General features: G+C 38.7%; 1 protein-coding gene across 1 annotated transcript; it reads left to right on the forward strand.

The window, feature by feature from the left end:
• The first annotated feature begins 5,063 nt into the window (after nt 1–5,063).
• On the forward strand, nt 5,064–6,526 carry LOC109153593 (expansin-A9-like). Its single transcript, XM_019301447.1, has 2 exons — nt 5,064–5,322; nt 5,748–6,526. Exons 1-2 carry the CDS (start codon nt 5,190–5,192, stop codon nt 6,353–6,355), a joined length of 741 nt encoding a protein of 246 aa, XP_019156992.1. The 5' UTR covers nt 5,064–5,189; the 3' UTR covers nt 6,356–6,526.
• The last annotated feature ends 8,821 nt before the right edge of the window (nt 6,527–15,347 follow it).

The following is a 15,347-nucleotide window of genomic DNA, read 5'->3' on the forward strand; positions in this document are numbered from 1 at the left end:
AGTGTATGTGCCAGCGGTGTGTAGGGTCATAGTCCCCAAAGATCATTGCCTACCGAATGAGTCCCTCAGGCGGTGTGTAGGGCTTTGATCAGCTACGACCCACCGACTGAGCTCGTCAAGCGGTGTGTAGGGTCGCAGTCCCCAAAAGAGGATCACAGTCCACCGACTAAGCGCGTTAGCGGTGTGTAGGGCTATGATCCGCCGTTGAAACTATCGACGGTCTATACAATTGGTTGCGGTCAATTCCTTCATGTTGTGGTATGAGGTAGGGTGCTGCGTGGCCGTGTTAATGCTATATGCACTAACCCTCATGTTTGGGGCATGCGATTGGTCTCGTGGTGCCACCAAAGTGTGCTTGTGTGACAAGGATGTTGATTGAATGATGACGTGAATGATTTGAAAGTGAACAGTGACCTTAGATACATGTTTTTATGATGTTGTCTCTATATAATTGATTATCATTGTTTAATGTGTTTATCCTTATATGTCGAGTCTATCCCTGGTTTTAAAAGCTAGAGTCTCCTAAGTATATATCTTCCTGCTTCAAAATGGTTTTCCTATATCTATACATATATATACCTATATTGTATTTCAACGCGTTGGAGTGGGTTACCAGCATCATTCACTGAACAGATATATTTGGCTTTTAGGCACAGATGAGTAGACCCCGGAGCGCGCTAGAGATCCGAGGCGTAGATTAGTTAGCTTTCCTTTCGGCTTGCGTGCCATGATGATGTATTGACATTACTTTAAGGATATTTAGTTAATACAGCCTGTGCATCTGAGTTCTCCAGCTCAGATGTGGCATAGCACCCCGCACATTTATGATTAGTAATGCTCTGTTTTGGGATTTAATGAGAAATTACCTTTATTATATAAGTTTTAAAAGTTTCGAAAATCTGGGGTGTTACAGGTTGGGCCTCGTGCCCCCTTATGGTAAGCCCGTTGGCCCCAAGTCACTGGACATTGGCCGTTAAGTTCTTCCGTCGGGGTTGGTACGCGAGGTCGGGCCTCGTGCCCCCTTAGGGTAAGCCCGCAGGCCACAAGTCACCGGACTTGGGCCGTTGAGCTCTTCCGTCGGGTAGCCAACGAGGTCGGGCCTCGTGCCTCCTTAGGGTAGCCGAAGAAGCTGGATGGGTAGCTCCACCCCTCCCGGAATAGTGAAAATGAGTCCATGACGAAGTTTACGGCGTTTATTGAAGTCAAAGGGGGTGGACAACCTTACAACATATAAATATTGGAAGTACTTGAGCAAGTGCTCGGAGTTCCGTACTCTATCTATCATCTCTCGTTTTGGCTTCTTGACGTGGCTGTCGATCAGGGTGTAATGAGGTCTGACACGCTTTTCATGGTAAGACTTAGCTTAGCGTTGGTAATTCTCGACGCGGAGGTCCGGTGGCTGTCCTCGTTGAAGCTGGAGTCGTATTATTCTGTCCGGTGGGAAGGTATGGCTACTTCGGATGAGGTTCGGGTTTCAAAGCCATAGGACGAGGAGAATGGGGTTTCCTTGAAAGCCCTCCTCGGGGTATAGGTCGCGTAGCAGGATGCCGTTGTAGAATATTCTGCAGAGTGTGTCTTCGAGGAGTAGGCAGGTTGTGGCCCTCCTTTTCACGAGCTTGGCCTCCCCCTCGCCCGGGGGGGGGGGGGGGGGGGGGTCGTCTGTCTCCTTGTACTCCTTAAGGTAGTCGAGCCAGTAGGGAGCTTGAGCTTGCACAGGGAGGACCGAGTAAGCGTCCGAACTGGGTTTCCTGTGGTCCTTCTCCTAGGCTATCATGGAGATGTGCTTGGAGCTGAGGTCGAGGGGTTGGACTGAGTAGGTCTCCTTGCGTCAACCTCCTCCATGTTTGATCTTGCCTCGTCGAGGTATAAGTAGCGTAGCAGGGCGTTGCTGTAGGACCTCTTATAAAGTGCATCACTGGGGAGCGGGTAGGTTCTCCTTACCTGCTTGGCCTAGGCCTGTCAAGGGGCCAGCAGCCCATAATAGGTTCTTTCGCTAGGTAGTAGTGAGCAGGGGCATCCCCCCTACACTACTGTTAGGGAAAGCTAAGGTCGGGGCCGGCGCGCACGGCCGCGACCATGTCTTGAAAAAATAAAATAGTTTTGGGCTTCAAAGGTGGGTCGCCTAGTGCACCTCTTCGGGAACAATGATATTCGCTTAAGGTTCTTGGGGGGTCCAGCCCGCCCATTGGTTCTTCATATCTCTCATATTCATTCCAATGATTTGTTGAAGGGTCTTAGGCCTCATGATGGAGCTCGGGCTCTCACGCATTTAGATGAACGATATGTTAGTCGTTGCCCAAGCCCTTTGGGGGGTCCATGGGGTAGGCCTTGCTGAGGTCGGCATAGTCCATGCACGCCCCCCAGGCGGGCGGCTTGAGGGCGAGGACCACGTTGGCGAGCCACTCGGGGCATAGGACCTCCCTGATGTGCCCTATTTCGGGGAGGGTTTTAACCCCCTTCATCACGAACTACCTCCTCTCCACGAAGAGGTACCTCTTGTGCTGCTGCACCGGCTTGATCGCCGAGTCTACGGCTAGCTTACGGGTGATGACATTTCGGCTGGGAGGGAGCCAGTCCATACCTTCACCATGCGGTCGGGGCCGCTGAGGTTCATCTAGGAGGTCGATGATCTCTACTTTGATTATCAAGGGGGTCTCGGTGGGGTGTGGGCCACCTAGGGGGTCGCCACTGTAAAAGTGACAGCCCCCCTCCACGGACTCTTCTCATGCAGGGGTGGCTACCTTCTGGTCTTTCATGATGAGGACGCCTCTATGGGTGAGTCGTTCGTGGTCGGCCTCGGCCCGCCTTAGGAGCCCCCGGGCTGGTGCGCGGGTACCTAGTCGTTCCCAGGCGGACTTGGTGCGAGCGGGTCGCCTCCCATTCTCTCTTAACATCCTCGTTCATCTCATCGGCTGCCTGATTTTTTATGTGAGTTGACCTCCCCTTCGACTTTAGCTCCTAGGGCTCATAGTGGTCGGGTGCTCGGGTCGCTGCCGACCTTGAGAGAGGTGGAAGCGGGGTTGGGACCCCTCCAGGCCGACCTGCTTACCTCTTTGGAGCACCTCCGCGAGGCGGGCTAGCGCCATGGTGGCTTGTTGAAGGGCAGCCGCCCCTCTTGGAAGAGAGCGAGATTCGGAGGAGGGGCGGCAGGGGGCCCTGGCGCACCATTGCGGTGTTTGGTGAGTTGATCTTTGAGGTCACCCACAAACCCTAGAGGAAGGGTTCGTTACTGACTGGTGGTCCCGTTGAGGCCGCCCCCAGTCGGGGAGGCACGGGTGTTACGGGAGCTGTGAGAGTTGGAAATTGACCTTGCCCTAGCTATTTGAATATGGAGCACGCTCGAGCTTGTATGTCAACTCTCAACAAGAGCACCAATGATGGATTTAATTAACCCGGGGTAGCCCGAATTACTAAACCAAAGAATAATATGACTAGGATAATGCGGTAATAAAGACAATAGATATATTTCGCAGAGACACCTTTTGTATTGATATTGATTCGTAGGAGAATTACAAGGTGAATGTAATATTTATACCAAGAAGTAGCCCTCTTAACAGGACAAAGATGCCCATTTTTATACAAGTTAGCTCACCAACCGCCCACGAGAATAGGGTGGGCGGTTGGATTGCGCTTTGACCACGCCCGCAGGCACTCACCCAAGGCCACCTGCCACTGGCCCTCGGCCCTCGGGTAACTCTAGGTTTTGTTTATTTTATTTACGTTTCTTTTATTATAATCCACCTACATAGTAATATATTTTTAAAGTAATTATAATCAAAATAGTTTTCTTTTGTCGAAATTTGATTGATTTATTTATTTATTTATTATTACTTTTTCACTAGATCATTTTTAAAAATAATAATAATAAAAAAATAATTTAAATCTAGACAAGACAAAACTATTTTAATTAAAATTACTTTAAAATATATTACTATGTAGGTTGATTATAATTAAAAAAAAAAATGTAAATAAAATAAACATTTGACAATCTAGTTAGCAAAAAGCTGGAGTTAACCTGTTAAAAATGTTAATTGCTCTTTTTTTCCAAGTTCAATGGCTAATTATTTGGGGTTATTTGAGTTCGATGGCTTAATTGCTGTTTTCCAAATAGTTCAGTGACTTATGTGTACTTTATCCCAAAATATTAAGTAATAAATAAAAGTAGTTACAAAATCACTAATAAATAATTAATAGTAAAATACCAATTAGCACAAAGTCAATATAAAATTTAAAAACACAATATCTAAATGTTAAAATATTTAAAACCTAAACAGTTAAATATTTTAATTATTTATATTTTTAATAATATCGTCATAAAACATAAAAATTTTATATCAGGCTTATAAATATACATACCTTAGATTGTGGTTATTTAATTTAAATTAGAAAATCTCAAGGAAAAATTAAAATCGGATCTGAGCCATTTATTTGATTAAAAAAGTTGACTGTCATTTTTTCTACTCATTATAGGCTTAACTCTCTTTGGCTCAAAGAAAAATTAAAATCGGATCCAATTTGAGCCATTCATTTGATTAAAAAATTTGACCGTCATTTTTTCTACCTATTATAGGCCTGACTATTTTTTGCTCTTATTAGTATAGTAGATAGTAGATAGTAGATACTAGACATACCTTAGATTGTGGTTATTTAATTTATTTAAAGATAAGATTGACAAACTAATTTAAAAAGGATGTTAATTTCTTCTATGTTCATATATTCATTCATTTTAACAAATATTCCACCTTGTTTTGGGCGCGCAAAACACATTTCTATTTATTTTTATTTCGGGTCTAAATTTTATAAAACATAGGTCAATTTTTATTTTTTATTTTTTTAAAAAATCTTATGTTAGAAATACGAAAGTCTTAATCTCAAGTCCTATGGTACATATTGCATACAAATTATACAAATTTGTGGTATATAATTATTTTCAGTCTCCTAAAATTATGTGAAGATTAAAACAGCCAGATTAATCTCATCCATCAATTTGTTTTTACCCATTCTAACAAAACCAAAAATGACCACAATTTGCTACTATATATACCCAAAAGTCATTATGAAAAAAGTAAGGAAAAAATAAACAGTATTTTTTGAGATCATAAACAACAAATTCAAAATTTATTTGAATTTCATTGTTTATGATCTCAAAAAAATATCTTTAGCTTAGCGTGTTGATCATCACTGCCGCCATGGCAACAGAATTGCAAGCCTCAATATTATTGATTGTGTTATGTGCATTACCGTGTGTATTTGGCGGCGATTCAGCGCATGGATGGTTGGATGCTCATGCCACCTTTTATGGCCCCCCTGAGGGAACCATTGGTATATATGCATGCATTCTTTTGTTTTGTTTAATAAATGTTCGTAATTAGCTTTAATATAATGTTTTAAATCCTTCTCCCAAACAAGTTGAATTCCCAACCCTAAGACCCCAACATCCTGGCTCGATAGAGTATTTGGGATGATGTAAATCAGAGTGATTTAATGACTCAGTAGATAGGATCAAATGCTAGTCCCCACAAAGGATCTAGGAGTCAGCAGACAAGATCAGTCCCCACAAGGGATCTAGGACTTTGGACCGCATAATCTCCAATTCTACCGACTCTGTCCACCTTGGGTATAATCCCCACACTGTCGCCGTGGAGGTTTTTAAACCTTGTCTCTCTGCCTACTGAATCATTAAGCTAAGCTCGTGCGGGCATAAGATTGGAGTGAGATGAAGAAATTGATTAATATATATTATGCAGGCGGGGCTTGTGGGCTTGAGCAGTTTAAGGAAACTTATTCCCCATACACTACAGCTTTGAGCGCAGCATTGTTCAACAATGCAGCAAGCTGCGGAGCCTGCTACGAAATAAAATGCGTAAATAGCACAGGGCAATGCAAGACACCCCAAAAGCCCATCATCGTTACAGCCACCGATCTTTGCCCGACGGGCGACGGAAAATGGTGCGCTCCGCCACAGGCACATTTTGACCTATCTATGCCTGCATATCTCCAAATTGCAGAGTACAAAGCCGGGGTTGTTCCGGTGTTCTATCGCAGGGTTCCATGCATGAGAAAAGGAGGAGAGCGGTTTACGATGTCAGGACATCAGTTCTTCAACCTAGTGACGGTGTCAAATGTTGGAGGAAGCGGGGATGTTTCAAAGGTGGAGGTGAATGCTGAAGGGGAGGAGAAGTGGGTACCGCTGAAACGCAACTGGGGTGAGAAATGGGAGACCAATGCAATGCTGTCTGGGAAATCTCTCAATTTTAGGGTCACCACAAATGATGGCAAAGCAGTCACTTCCCAGAATGTCGCCCCCAAGTCGTGGCAGTACGGCCAGACATTCGAAGGCCGAAACTGCCGATAGATAAAACTTGCCAATAATTGCCAACTTAATTGCCAATATAATGCACATCACATGCATCACTTCTAAAATCTTATTAGGTTTCATTTCTGCATATGTAAATGCACGGCAGTGTACGTTGAAATAATTGAGATACACGCAAGCAAAATTTCCTTTCATTTTCTCTACATGCTCTCATCTCATCTGGCCTGTTAAATACACTCTATCTTTTACATACTGCTTCTTTAATTTAATTTACTTAAATACACTCTATCTTTAATTTATATTTTAGAGTAAATACCCAAAATGGTCCCTGATTATAGTTAAATTCACAAATTGATCCTCGACTTTCAATTTCAACCTTAACTCCTTAACACACAATTTGGTCCTCAGTCTATTTGACAGTTTGTTGTGATCTTTGAGGATATATATGTAATTTCACGATTCTGCATCATTCACCATGATTCTGCATCATCGCCGGCGACTGCGCCGTCATCGACTATCAATACAAATTATATATTTAGTTTTAAATGTATTTCATTGTTAATATATATTAATTTTCAAAAGATTTTTAGTTAATTATTAGTATTTTATCTTGTTTTTAGATTGATAGTATATGAAAAGGAAAAAACTTTGTGAGATCGTTTCACGGGTCTCAATCCGTGAGATGGGTTGGATCTTTGATTAATGAGGTCATGAGGTCAAAGATCCGACTCATTAATCCACCCGCCTCAGAGATCTTTAATTTTACTATCATTTGTATTATTATTGCGAAATATTGTAGATCACTAGATTGATTTGAATTTTGGGAAATATTATTAAATTTTGTAACTTTTTACAAATTATTGAGATCTAGTCTGATTTTATTATTATTATTATTATTATTATTATTTTGAATTATTGTGAATTTCAGGTATTAATGTGAATTATTGTTAAAATTTTGTTCAATGTGGAAATTAATGTTGTTGGTCCCGGTAGGGTCAAAGAGAGTCTAATGTGCACACTTTCATGTTAGTGAAAACTTAGTGTTTGGTCGATATGATATGATATGTAAAGCACGAAAGTAATAGCTGAATGTAAGGAGATAGAGAGAGAGAGAGAGATTTTTATAGTGGTTCGGGTGTTAACGAAGCTACTTCACTCTTCTTTCACAACTCATGAAAGGGTTTGCACTATCACTCCTAGTACAAACTACTTCAAGCTGGCTTCCTTGATCACTAAGCCGGACAGCCACTTGAAAGGTTTTTCAACCCCTCGAGTTTACTCCGCCTGGCTTCTATCAACTTCTTCCTAAGGAGATGTTGGAAAGATAATTTGATGTTTCTCCAACAGGTTGAAGCTTGTCTTGACGTCTGGATTGATCTTTACTTGAGAAATTATAAGACTGCTTCAAGTTGTGAAGTATGAAGATGGATATGCCTTTGAAAAACTTCACAACTAACACTGGTTATGAAAAGCTTTTGGAGATGAAACTGTTTGAAGAGCTTTTCTTAAGATTGCAAGAGTGAGTTAACCAGCCCATTCTTCAATGGTGAAGAGAGCTATTTATAGGTGGAAAATCCATCCGTTGGAGGGAGATGAAAATTTCAAACCTAATAATCAATGTGTATTACTCAGTAGGCAAAGGGCATTTAATGCACTTGTACTGTATAGCCATTGGAGCCAAAAGCATTATGGCTTTTGTCCTTGATCTCTAACAAGATGGTACAAGTCTTTTAATGCTCCTTGTCTTTAGTGAAGATCATTCCTATGACACTTTTTGTCCGAATGATTTGCCCATCTGAGTGATAGACAACATTATCATTGCTTCACTTAATGAGTGTTGTCTTTTTACAAGTCTGTCATTGACTTGTTCACTTAGGAATGAGGAACGAAAGATTGTCCTCATGTTTCGTCCTTCCTTCTTAGACGAAGATTCTTTTTGTAAAAACAGTCTATCCGAGACTTGCTTAATCTTTCTTTCGTCTGGAAGCCTCTTTTGATCATCTTGTTGTCTTCAAGTCTTCATGTAGACCTATTATACTAGTCTCGTGCATGATTTGAACATCTCATGCCTTTGTTACATGAGACTTATCTAACAAAAGAAAAATATAGGTCTACATCCTAAGATAGTTTGGTATTATCAAAATCTAAAAACACTTGTTCCTAACAATTTCTCCCTTTTTGATGATGCCAAAACCTATACTCTTATTATAAGGCTGAAGGATATCCTTTAAAGGAAAATTTTATAACAAAACAGCCCTATTGAAGAGTGTATAAGAAGATCTATAGAAAATTATAAAACTAGCCTAAGGCAAAGACAGAAAGTACTTATAGTTCATGCAAAAAGAGACTTTCATTAATCAAATCCAAATTACAATTTAAGGAGTACTGGACATAAACTAGATTATTACAAGATTAAAAGGATGTTTCACATGTTGTGCTTCTATTCTTTCTTTATTGTCTCGTTCCTTCTGTTTCTTGAGCATGTTGTCAAAGTCTATTTCATTGTTGATTGAACCTCCGACTTCTCGGAGTGGTCTTTCTCGGACTAGATCTTCATATTTTTCTCCAAAATTATAGCTCATGTAGTTGTTGTAGGCTTCTAGGATGTTTCGTCCTGATACAATGCCATGGTTCCACCAGGTTACAAGTTCTATGGAGTTCATTCCTTCTACATATATAGCTTTTTCCAGATTCCCGGTGAACTTTTGCTATGGCATCATACTTGACATATATGTCTGCATCCTTTCCTATTTTTGAAACATCTTTTATCTTCTCTTGTATCTCTTGATACCTAGTGAGCTCTCGTTTCCTCATATTTCCCGCCTCTTCTTGTTCAAGCCAGAGAGCTTCATTTTCTTCCCTTATCTTCTTATTTTGTGTCCACTGATAATCTTGTCTGGTATGCTTATCTTTCTTCTTTAGCCAGATTGGCAAGTTACACCCTTCAAACCTTTTGCCACTTCCCTTTTCATATTCCTCAAACTGGACGAATGTTCCAGATCCATCCATTGTTACTTTGTTGTCTCTCATCAACTCCTTTCGAAGATTGATCTTCTCTTGGCGAGATAGTCCTGCAAATGAGTAGACAGATTGTGATCCATAGGAAGGTCTCGGTCTTATAGATTGTCGTCGAGACTTGGAGGGTGTTTCATGTCGAGACTTTGAAGGTGTCTTCTGCTGAGACTTTGAAGGAGGTGTGCTGTATCTATGATCAAAGTTTCCTTCTCTTGTTCCTTCATTTCTTTTTTCGGGTTCCTTCTTTCTCCCTTCATCTGCATCATCATCATCATCTTTCTTATGTCTCTTTTCCCCATTTTTGGCATCATCACCATCAGTAGGAGGATCAGAAGGTTTCAAAAGTGAATCAATCTTGATGGAAAGATCCTTGACATAGTTTAGGATCTGAAGTTGATATTCGGCCATGGCAAAGAGATTATCGTTGGTTGTATCAACCTTCAGACACGAGAGATCCACTCTTTCTTTGAGACCAAATTGGGAAAGCTTGAGCGAATGTTGCTCCTTTACAATTTTATCAAGCATTTCGGTCTGGTTACTTAAGTCAATAACAATAACAATAACAATAACAATAACAATAACAATAACAATAACAATAACAATAAGAATAATAATAATAATAATAATAATAATAATAATAATAATAATAATAATAATAATAATAATAATAATAATAATAATAATAATAATAATAATAATCAGACTAAATCTCAACTCATTAATTACCATGTTTGGTTGCTTACTTATGTACGTTATCTTACTATTGGAATCAAATCATTTAATAATTACAAAACTCATTACCCTTTTACTCCGTACTAATCTACTTTTAAACAATGAAATCATAAATAAGAGAGAGAAATTTGAAAAAAAAAAAAGAAAAAAAAAGACCATTGTCCATGCATTAAATATGAAATTATATATATATATATATATATATATATATATATATATATATATATATATATATATATATATATATATATATAAATAATTTATTTATATTCTTATTCCTATTTACTAACAAACAAAGTAACCCCTTATACTTAAACCCATTACAATTACCATGTATTTGATTTTCATTACCATTTTAATTCTTAGGGGTGGACATCGATTCGGTTCGGGTGATACTCAAATTTAATTTCTCATATCCAAAATTTTAGATATTTTTTTGACACCCGATATCTGAACCAAATTTAATTTGAATATGTTCATTCAGGTGAACTTATTTCAGGTTTATTTCGAGTTAATTTGGATATACCCAAAATTTTATTTTTGTCAATTTTGAACTTTTTAATGATATTAATTGTGTATTTATTTTTTTTGGGTAACACTTGTGTGAGACCGTTTCACGTGTCTCAATATGTGAGACGAGTCGAATATTTGATTAAATAGTCGAATCTTTGACCTTATTAATCAAAGATCCAACCCGTCTCACGGATTGAGACCCGTGAGAAGGTCTCACACAAATTTTTACCTTTTTTTTTTAAAAAAAAATGTTTTTTTCCTTTTTCATATAATATACTATATACTATCAATCTAAAAACGAGATAAAATACTAATAATTAACTAAAAAACTTTTGAAAATTAATATTAATATATTATTAACAATGAAATACATTTAAAACTAAATATATAATTTGTATTATTATATTTATAATAAAATTTCATTTAGTTTCAATTTCGGTTTGAAAATGGATAAAATTTTAACATCCAATATCTGGACCAAATAAAATTTACATGATATGGTTACATGTGTATTTTAAAAATGGTTTGATCTCCCAATGTGGATTTCAAGAATGATTTGATCAACTATACCCTATAAATGTAAATTCTGAAGGAATAAGGGTCAAATAGGTCACTCAATTGCACACCAAAATATAATTAGGCTACCAAATTTGAAAAAAGTGTAATTATATCATTGAACAACACAAAAATATGTAATTAGATCCAAATATGACCTGTTTACCTGAAAGGGTGGTTACCAATTTTAAAATTATTTTTTAAAATAAAATTTAATTAATTAATTAATTTTTTTTAAAAAAAAACTAAACTGCCGGCCGGCTTCGTCTCCATGGCCGAAGACGATGCCGACCGGCAACCATGGAGACAAAGGTCCCTTTGTCTCCCAGTCATGGAGGTGAAGGTCTTCGGTCATGGCATGGAAACGAAGCCGGACGTCAATTTTTATTTTTTTTTAATTTAATTTAATTTAATTTAATTTTATATTAATTAATTATTTATTTCATTTAAAAAATTTTAATTTTAAAATCAAAACCCTTTCAGGTAAACAAGTCATATTTAGGTCTAATTTCATAAATTTGTATAGTTCAGGGACTCAATTGCATCTATTTTGAGTTCGGTGGCCTAATTACATTTTGGGATACAGTTGAGTGGCTTATTTGACCCTTATTCCAATTCTAAATATAAAACCTACAAACTAATAATAAAAATAAAAATAAAATAAAATGAGAACAATTTTGATTAACATTGCTTTCTCCACAAATCTAGAATCTCCAAATCGAATTTTCATTACTCCATGAAGTTAGGAAGCTTCATTGCGTGCCACACTAACACAAATTAATAGGGACAACGTCTCCATTTACCTTGGGAACTTTGTATATGAATATGAACTATTTTGGCTTTGTTGTTGACTTGTTGATAATCCACATTTTGATCACAATTTGAGGAGAAGAGTACTGAGTTTTTACAAAAAAGCTTCGCGATTTGCAAAAAGGGGGTTGTAATTTAATTAAAATGGAGTAAATGAGTTGAATTTTTCATTTTGCCCTCCATTTTAACGCCAATGTTAACGGAGCACCAATATGGTTTAAATTTCAATTGTCGAATGGAACCAATTTCAGAAAAATACCTACCAAATAAAAGGCCTGTTCAGGAAGACCATCTAATTCGCCAGAAAGGATCAATTGAAATCCTATAATCGTTTCTGCTGGGCCAACATATTTTCCTGGAGAACCAGTAAATACTTTTGCTACGAAAAAGGGTTGTGATAAGAAACGCTCAACTTTTCACGCTCTTGCTATGGTTAAGCGATCGTCTTCGGATAATTCGTCCAACCCAAGAATAGCTATAATGTCCTGAAGCTCTTTGTAACATTGTAAAGTTTGCTAAACTCTTTACGCAATTTCATAATGTTCCTCACCAACAACCCGATGTTGAAGCATCGTTGACATTGAATAAAAAAATTATATATATATATATATATATATATGACCACCATTTATTTGTAATAACCACCATCGTAAGTACTTTTTTTTTTTTTATATGAAGTTTTATTTTTCAAGGGCAATTTGATCTTCCAAATTCTTATCATAAATTTTTGACCTTAAACTATTCATGAAAATGTAATTAAGCTGTCAAAGTAGAAAAAGTTCTAATTAGACACTTGAATTTAGAAAAAAAAAATATAATTAACCCTACTATTATTATTATATTGCAGAATTTAGAAAAAATACAATTAACCGTATTTAAACTGTTGTTATATTGTAGATAATCTCCAAGTTTAAGGTGATTTAAATGCTACATTAATATGCCACATTAATATGTTTTATTCATTTATTTTTGTTTTCTTTTTTTTTTTTTTTGTTTTTTTGTTTGTTTCCTTGTTTAATAGGAGGGACCCGGCTGCGTTGGCCGAGTTTCACCAGATTGATGTGCTCTTAACCCGGCTGGAGGCGCAAGAGGATGTGTTCTGGAGACAGCGTGTGAAGCAGCACTGGCTCCGCGGTGCAGATGCGAATACGAGATTCTATCACAGGTATGCTTCTGCTCGTAAAAAAAAGAATACTGTGAATAGAATTTTAAATAATGATGGCATGTGGGTGGAAGGGAATGATATGTGCTCTGTTATCCTTGACTATTTCCGACAAATTTTTACAACTGAGAGTACTGTTTTTGATGATGCTATGATTGAAAATTTTGTCCCGCGAGTAACGCGTGCTCAGAATGAATCTTTATTGCGTCCGTTTGGCCAGAAGATGTGAAGGAGGCAATATATTCCATGTATCCTGACAAAGCGCCGGGCCCGGATGGAATGAATCCAGGCTTTTACCAGCACTTCTGGGATGTAGTAGGGGGGATGTGTCTGAATTTATAATAACCTGTTTGAATACAGGCAATCTTCCTGATGGCATAAATGATACGAATATTGTTTTAATCCCGAAAAAGAATGTGCCGGAAAGGGTGGCTGATATGAGACCGATCGCTCTTAGTAATGTTATTTACAGGATAATGGCTAAGATGATAACGAATAGGATGAAACCACTTATGGGGAGTCTAATCTCAGAGTCTCAAAGTGCGTTTATCCCGGGACGCCTGATCACAGATAATATTCTTGTTGCAGCAGAAGTGGGGCATTATTTGAATAGGAAGCAATGTGGGCAAACAGGATGGAGTGCATTAAAACTTGACATGTCAAAGGCTTATGACAGGATGGAGTGGTCGTTTCTGCAGAGAATGTTGGGTGCTATTGGGTTCGGTCAGTGCTGGGTTACCCTTATTATGCATTGTGTCACGACTGTGAGATATACGATTATGGTCAATGGGGTGGCTGGTGGGCGGATAGTACCTACGCGCGGCCTCAGGCAAGGGGATCCTCTATCTCTCTATTTGTTCATTATTTGTGCAGAGGGGCTTTCCATGCTGTTACGGAAGGCACAGTTAGATGGGGCAATTCATGGCTGTAAAGTGGCACGAGGGGCACCCGCGGTGTCCCATCTATTTTTTGCAGATGATAGCCTCCTGTTTTTCAAAGCTAATATTGAGGAAGCGGGTGTAATTAAACAGGCTTACACCAATATGAAAAGTTGTCTGGCCAAAAAGTGAATTATGACAAGTCCAGTATATGTTTTAGTAGGAACACTCAAGGGGAAATAAGGGGGAAGTGGCGGCGTGTTTAGGGGTGAGTCAGGCGGCTAATTTTGGAAAATATTTGGGTCTCCCATCGTTTGTAGGCAGAAATAAGAGAGCTGTTTTTTCCTATGTAGAGGACAAGATCAGGCAAAGAATTGGTTCCTGGAGTAAAAAGTTACTTTCTCAGGCTGGTAAGGAAGTACTCTTGAAAAGTGTGGCACAATCTATGCCAACCTTTTCTATGAGTGTTTTTTTGTTACCTGAGACAGTTTGCACATCAATTGAGAGGGTCATGAACAGATATTGGTGGGGTTCTGGAACGGATAGGAGGATACATTGGAAAGCTTGGGATAAATTATGCGTCCCTAAAAAGTATGGGGGACTGGGATTTAAAGATCTACGGGCTTTTAATTTGGCAATGCTGGGTAAACAGGCATGGCGATTTCTCACAAACCCCGACACTTTGGCGGCAAGAATATATAAAGTCAGGTATTATCCGAATACATCTTTTGTTGATGCCACCATAGGGAATTGCCCAAGTTTTTTGCTGGAGAAGTATGGCTGCACACGGAATGGTTTGTTCGGGGGTAAGGAGGCGTGTAGGGAATGGACAAAAAACATTGATATGGGGACATCCCTGGTTACCAGATAATCCCAGTCCGTTGATCCAAACAATAATGCCCCAGGAATTACGACATGCCCATTTAGCAGGTTTGATTGACCAACAGACTAATACCTGGGATCCGCATATTCTGACTGACTTATTTATTCCTGAGGATGTCACACGTATTTTAATGATCCCTGTTAGCCCGGAATATGAAGACACGTGGTATTGGAAGGGTGAGATGAATGGAATATATTCAGTTAAAAATGCCTATAGACAGATTAAGGGGGATTATGAGCATAGCCCAGGTGAGTTTGATAAATGGGTTACTATGTGGAAATTGAAAGTGTCACCCAAATGGAAAACCTTCCTGTGGAGAGCAGTCTGTGGAATCCTCCCTACTACAGACAATCTAATAATGCGACGAGTTGAGATTGACCCACTTTGCCCAATGTGCCAAGGGACGCAAGAAAATGTCATGCATACATTACTCTTGTGTGATTATTCTAAATTAGTATGGTGTTTATCGGGGTTGCCTGTAAC

This window comes from Ipomoea nil, unplaced genomic scaffold (genome assembly GCF_001879475.1).
Source record: "Ipomoea nil cultivar Tokyo-kokei standard unplaced genomic scaffold, Asagao_1.1 scaffold0268, whole genome shotgun sequence".
In the NCBI taxonomy this organism is placed as follows: domain Eukaryota; kingdom Viridiplantae; phylum Streptophyta; class Magnoliopsida; order Solanales; family Convolvulaceae; genus Ipomoea; species Ipomoea nil.

Coding starts and splice junctions, on each gene's coding strand:
- LOC109153593 (XM_019301447.1), top strand. CDS start 5,190: ATGGCAACAGAATTGCAAGCCTCAATATTATTGATTGTGTTATGTGCA. Junction 5,323..5,747: donor CCCCCCTGAGGGAACCATTG/GTATATATGCAT, acceptor TATATTATGCAG/GCGGGGCTTGTGGGCTTGAG.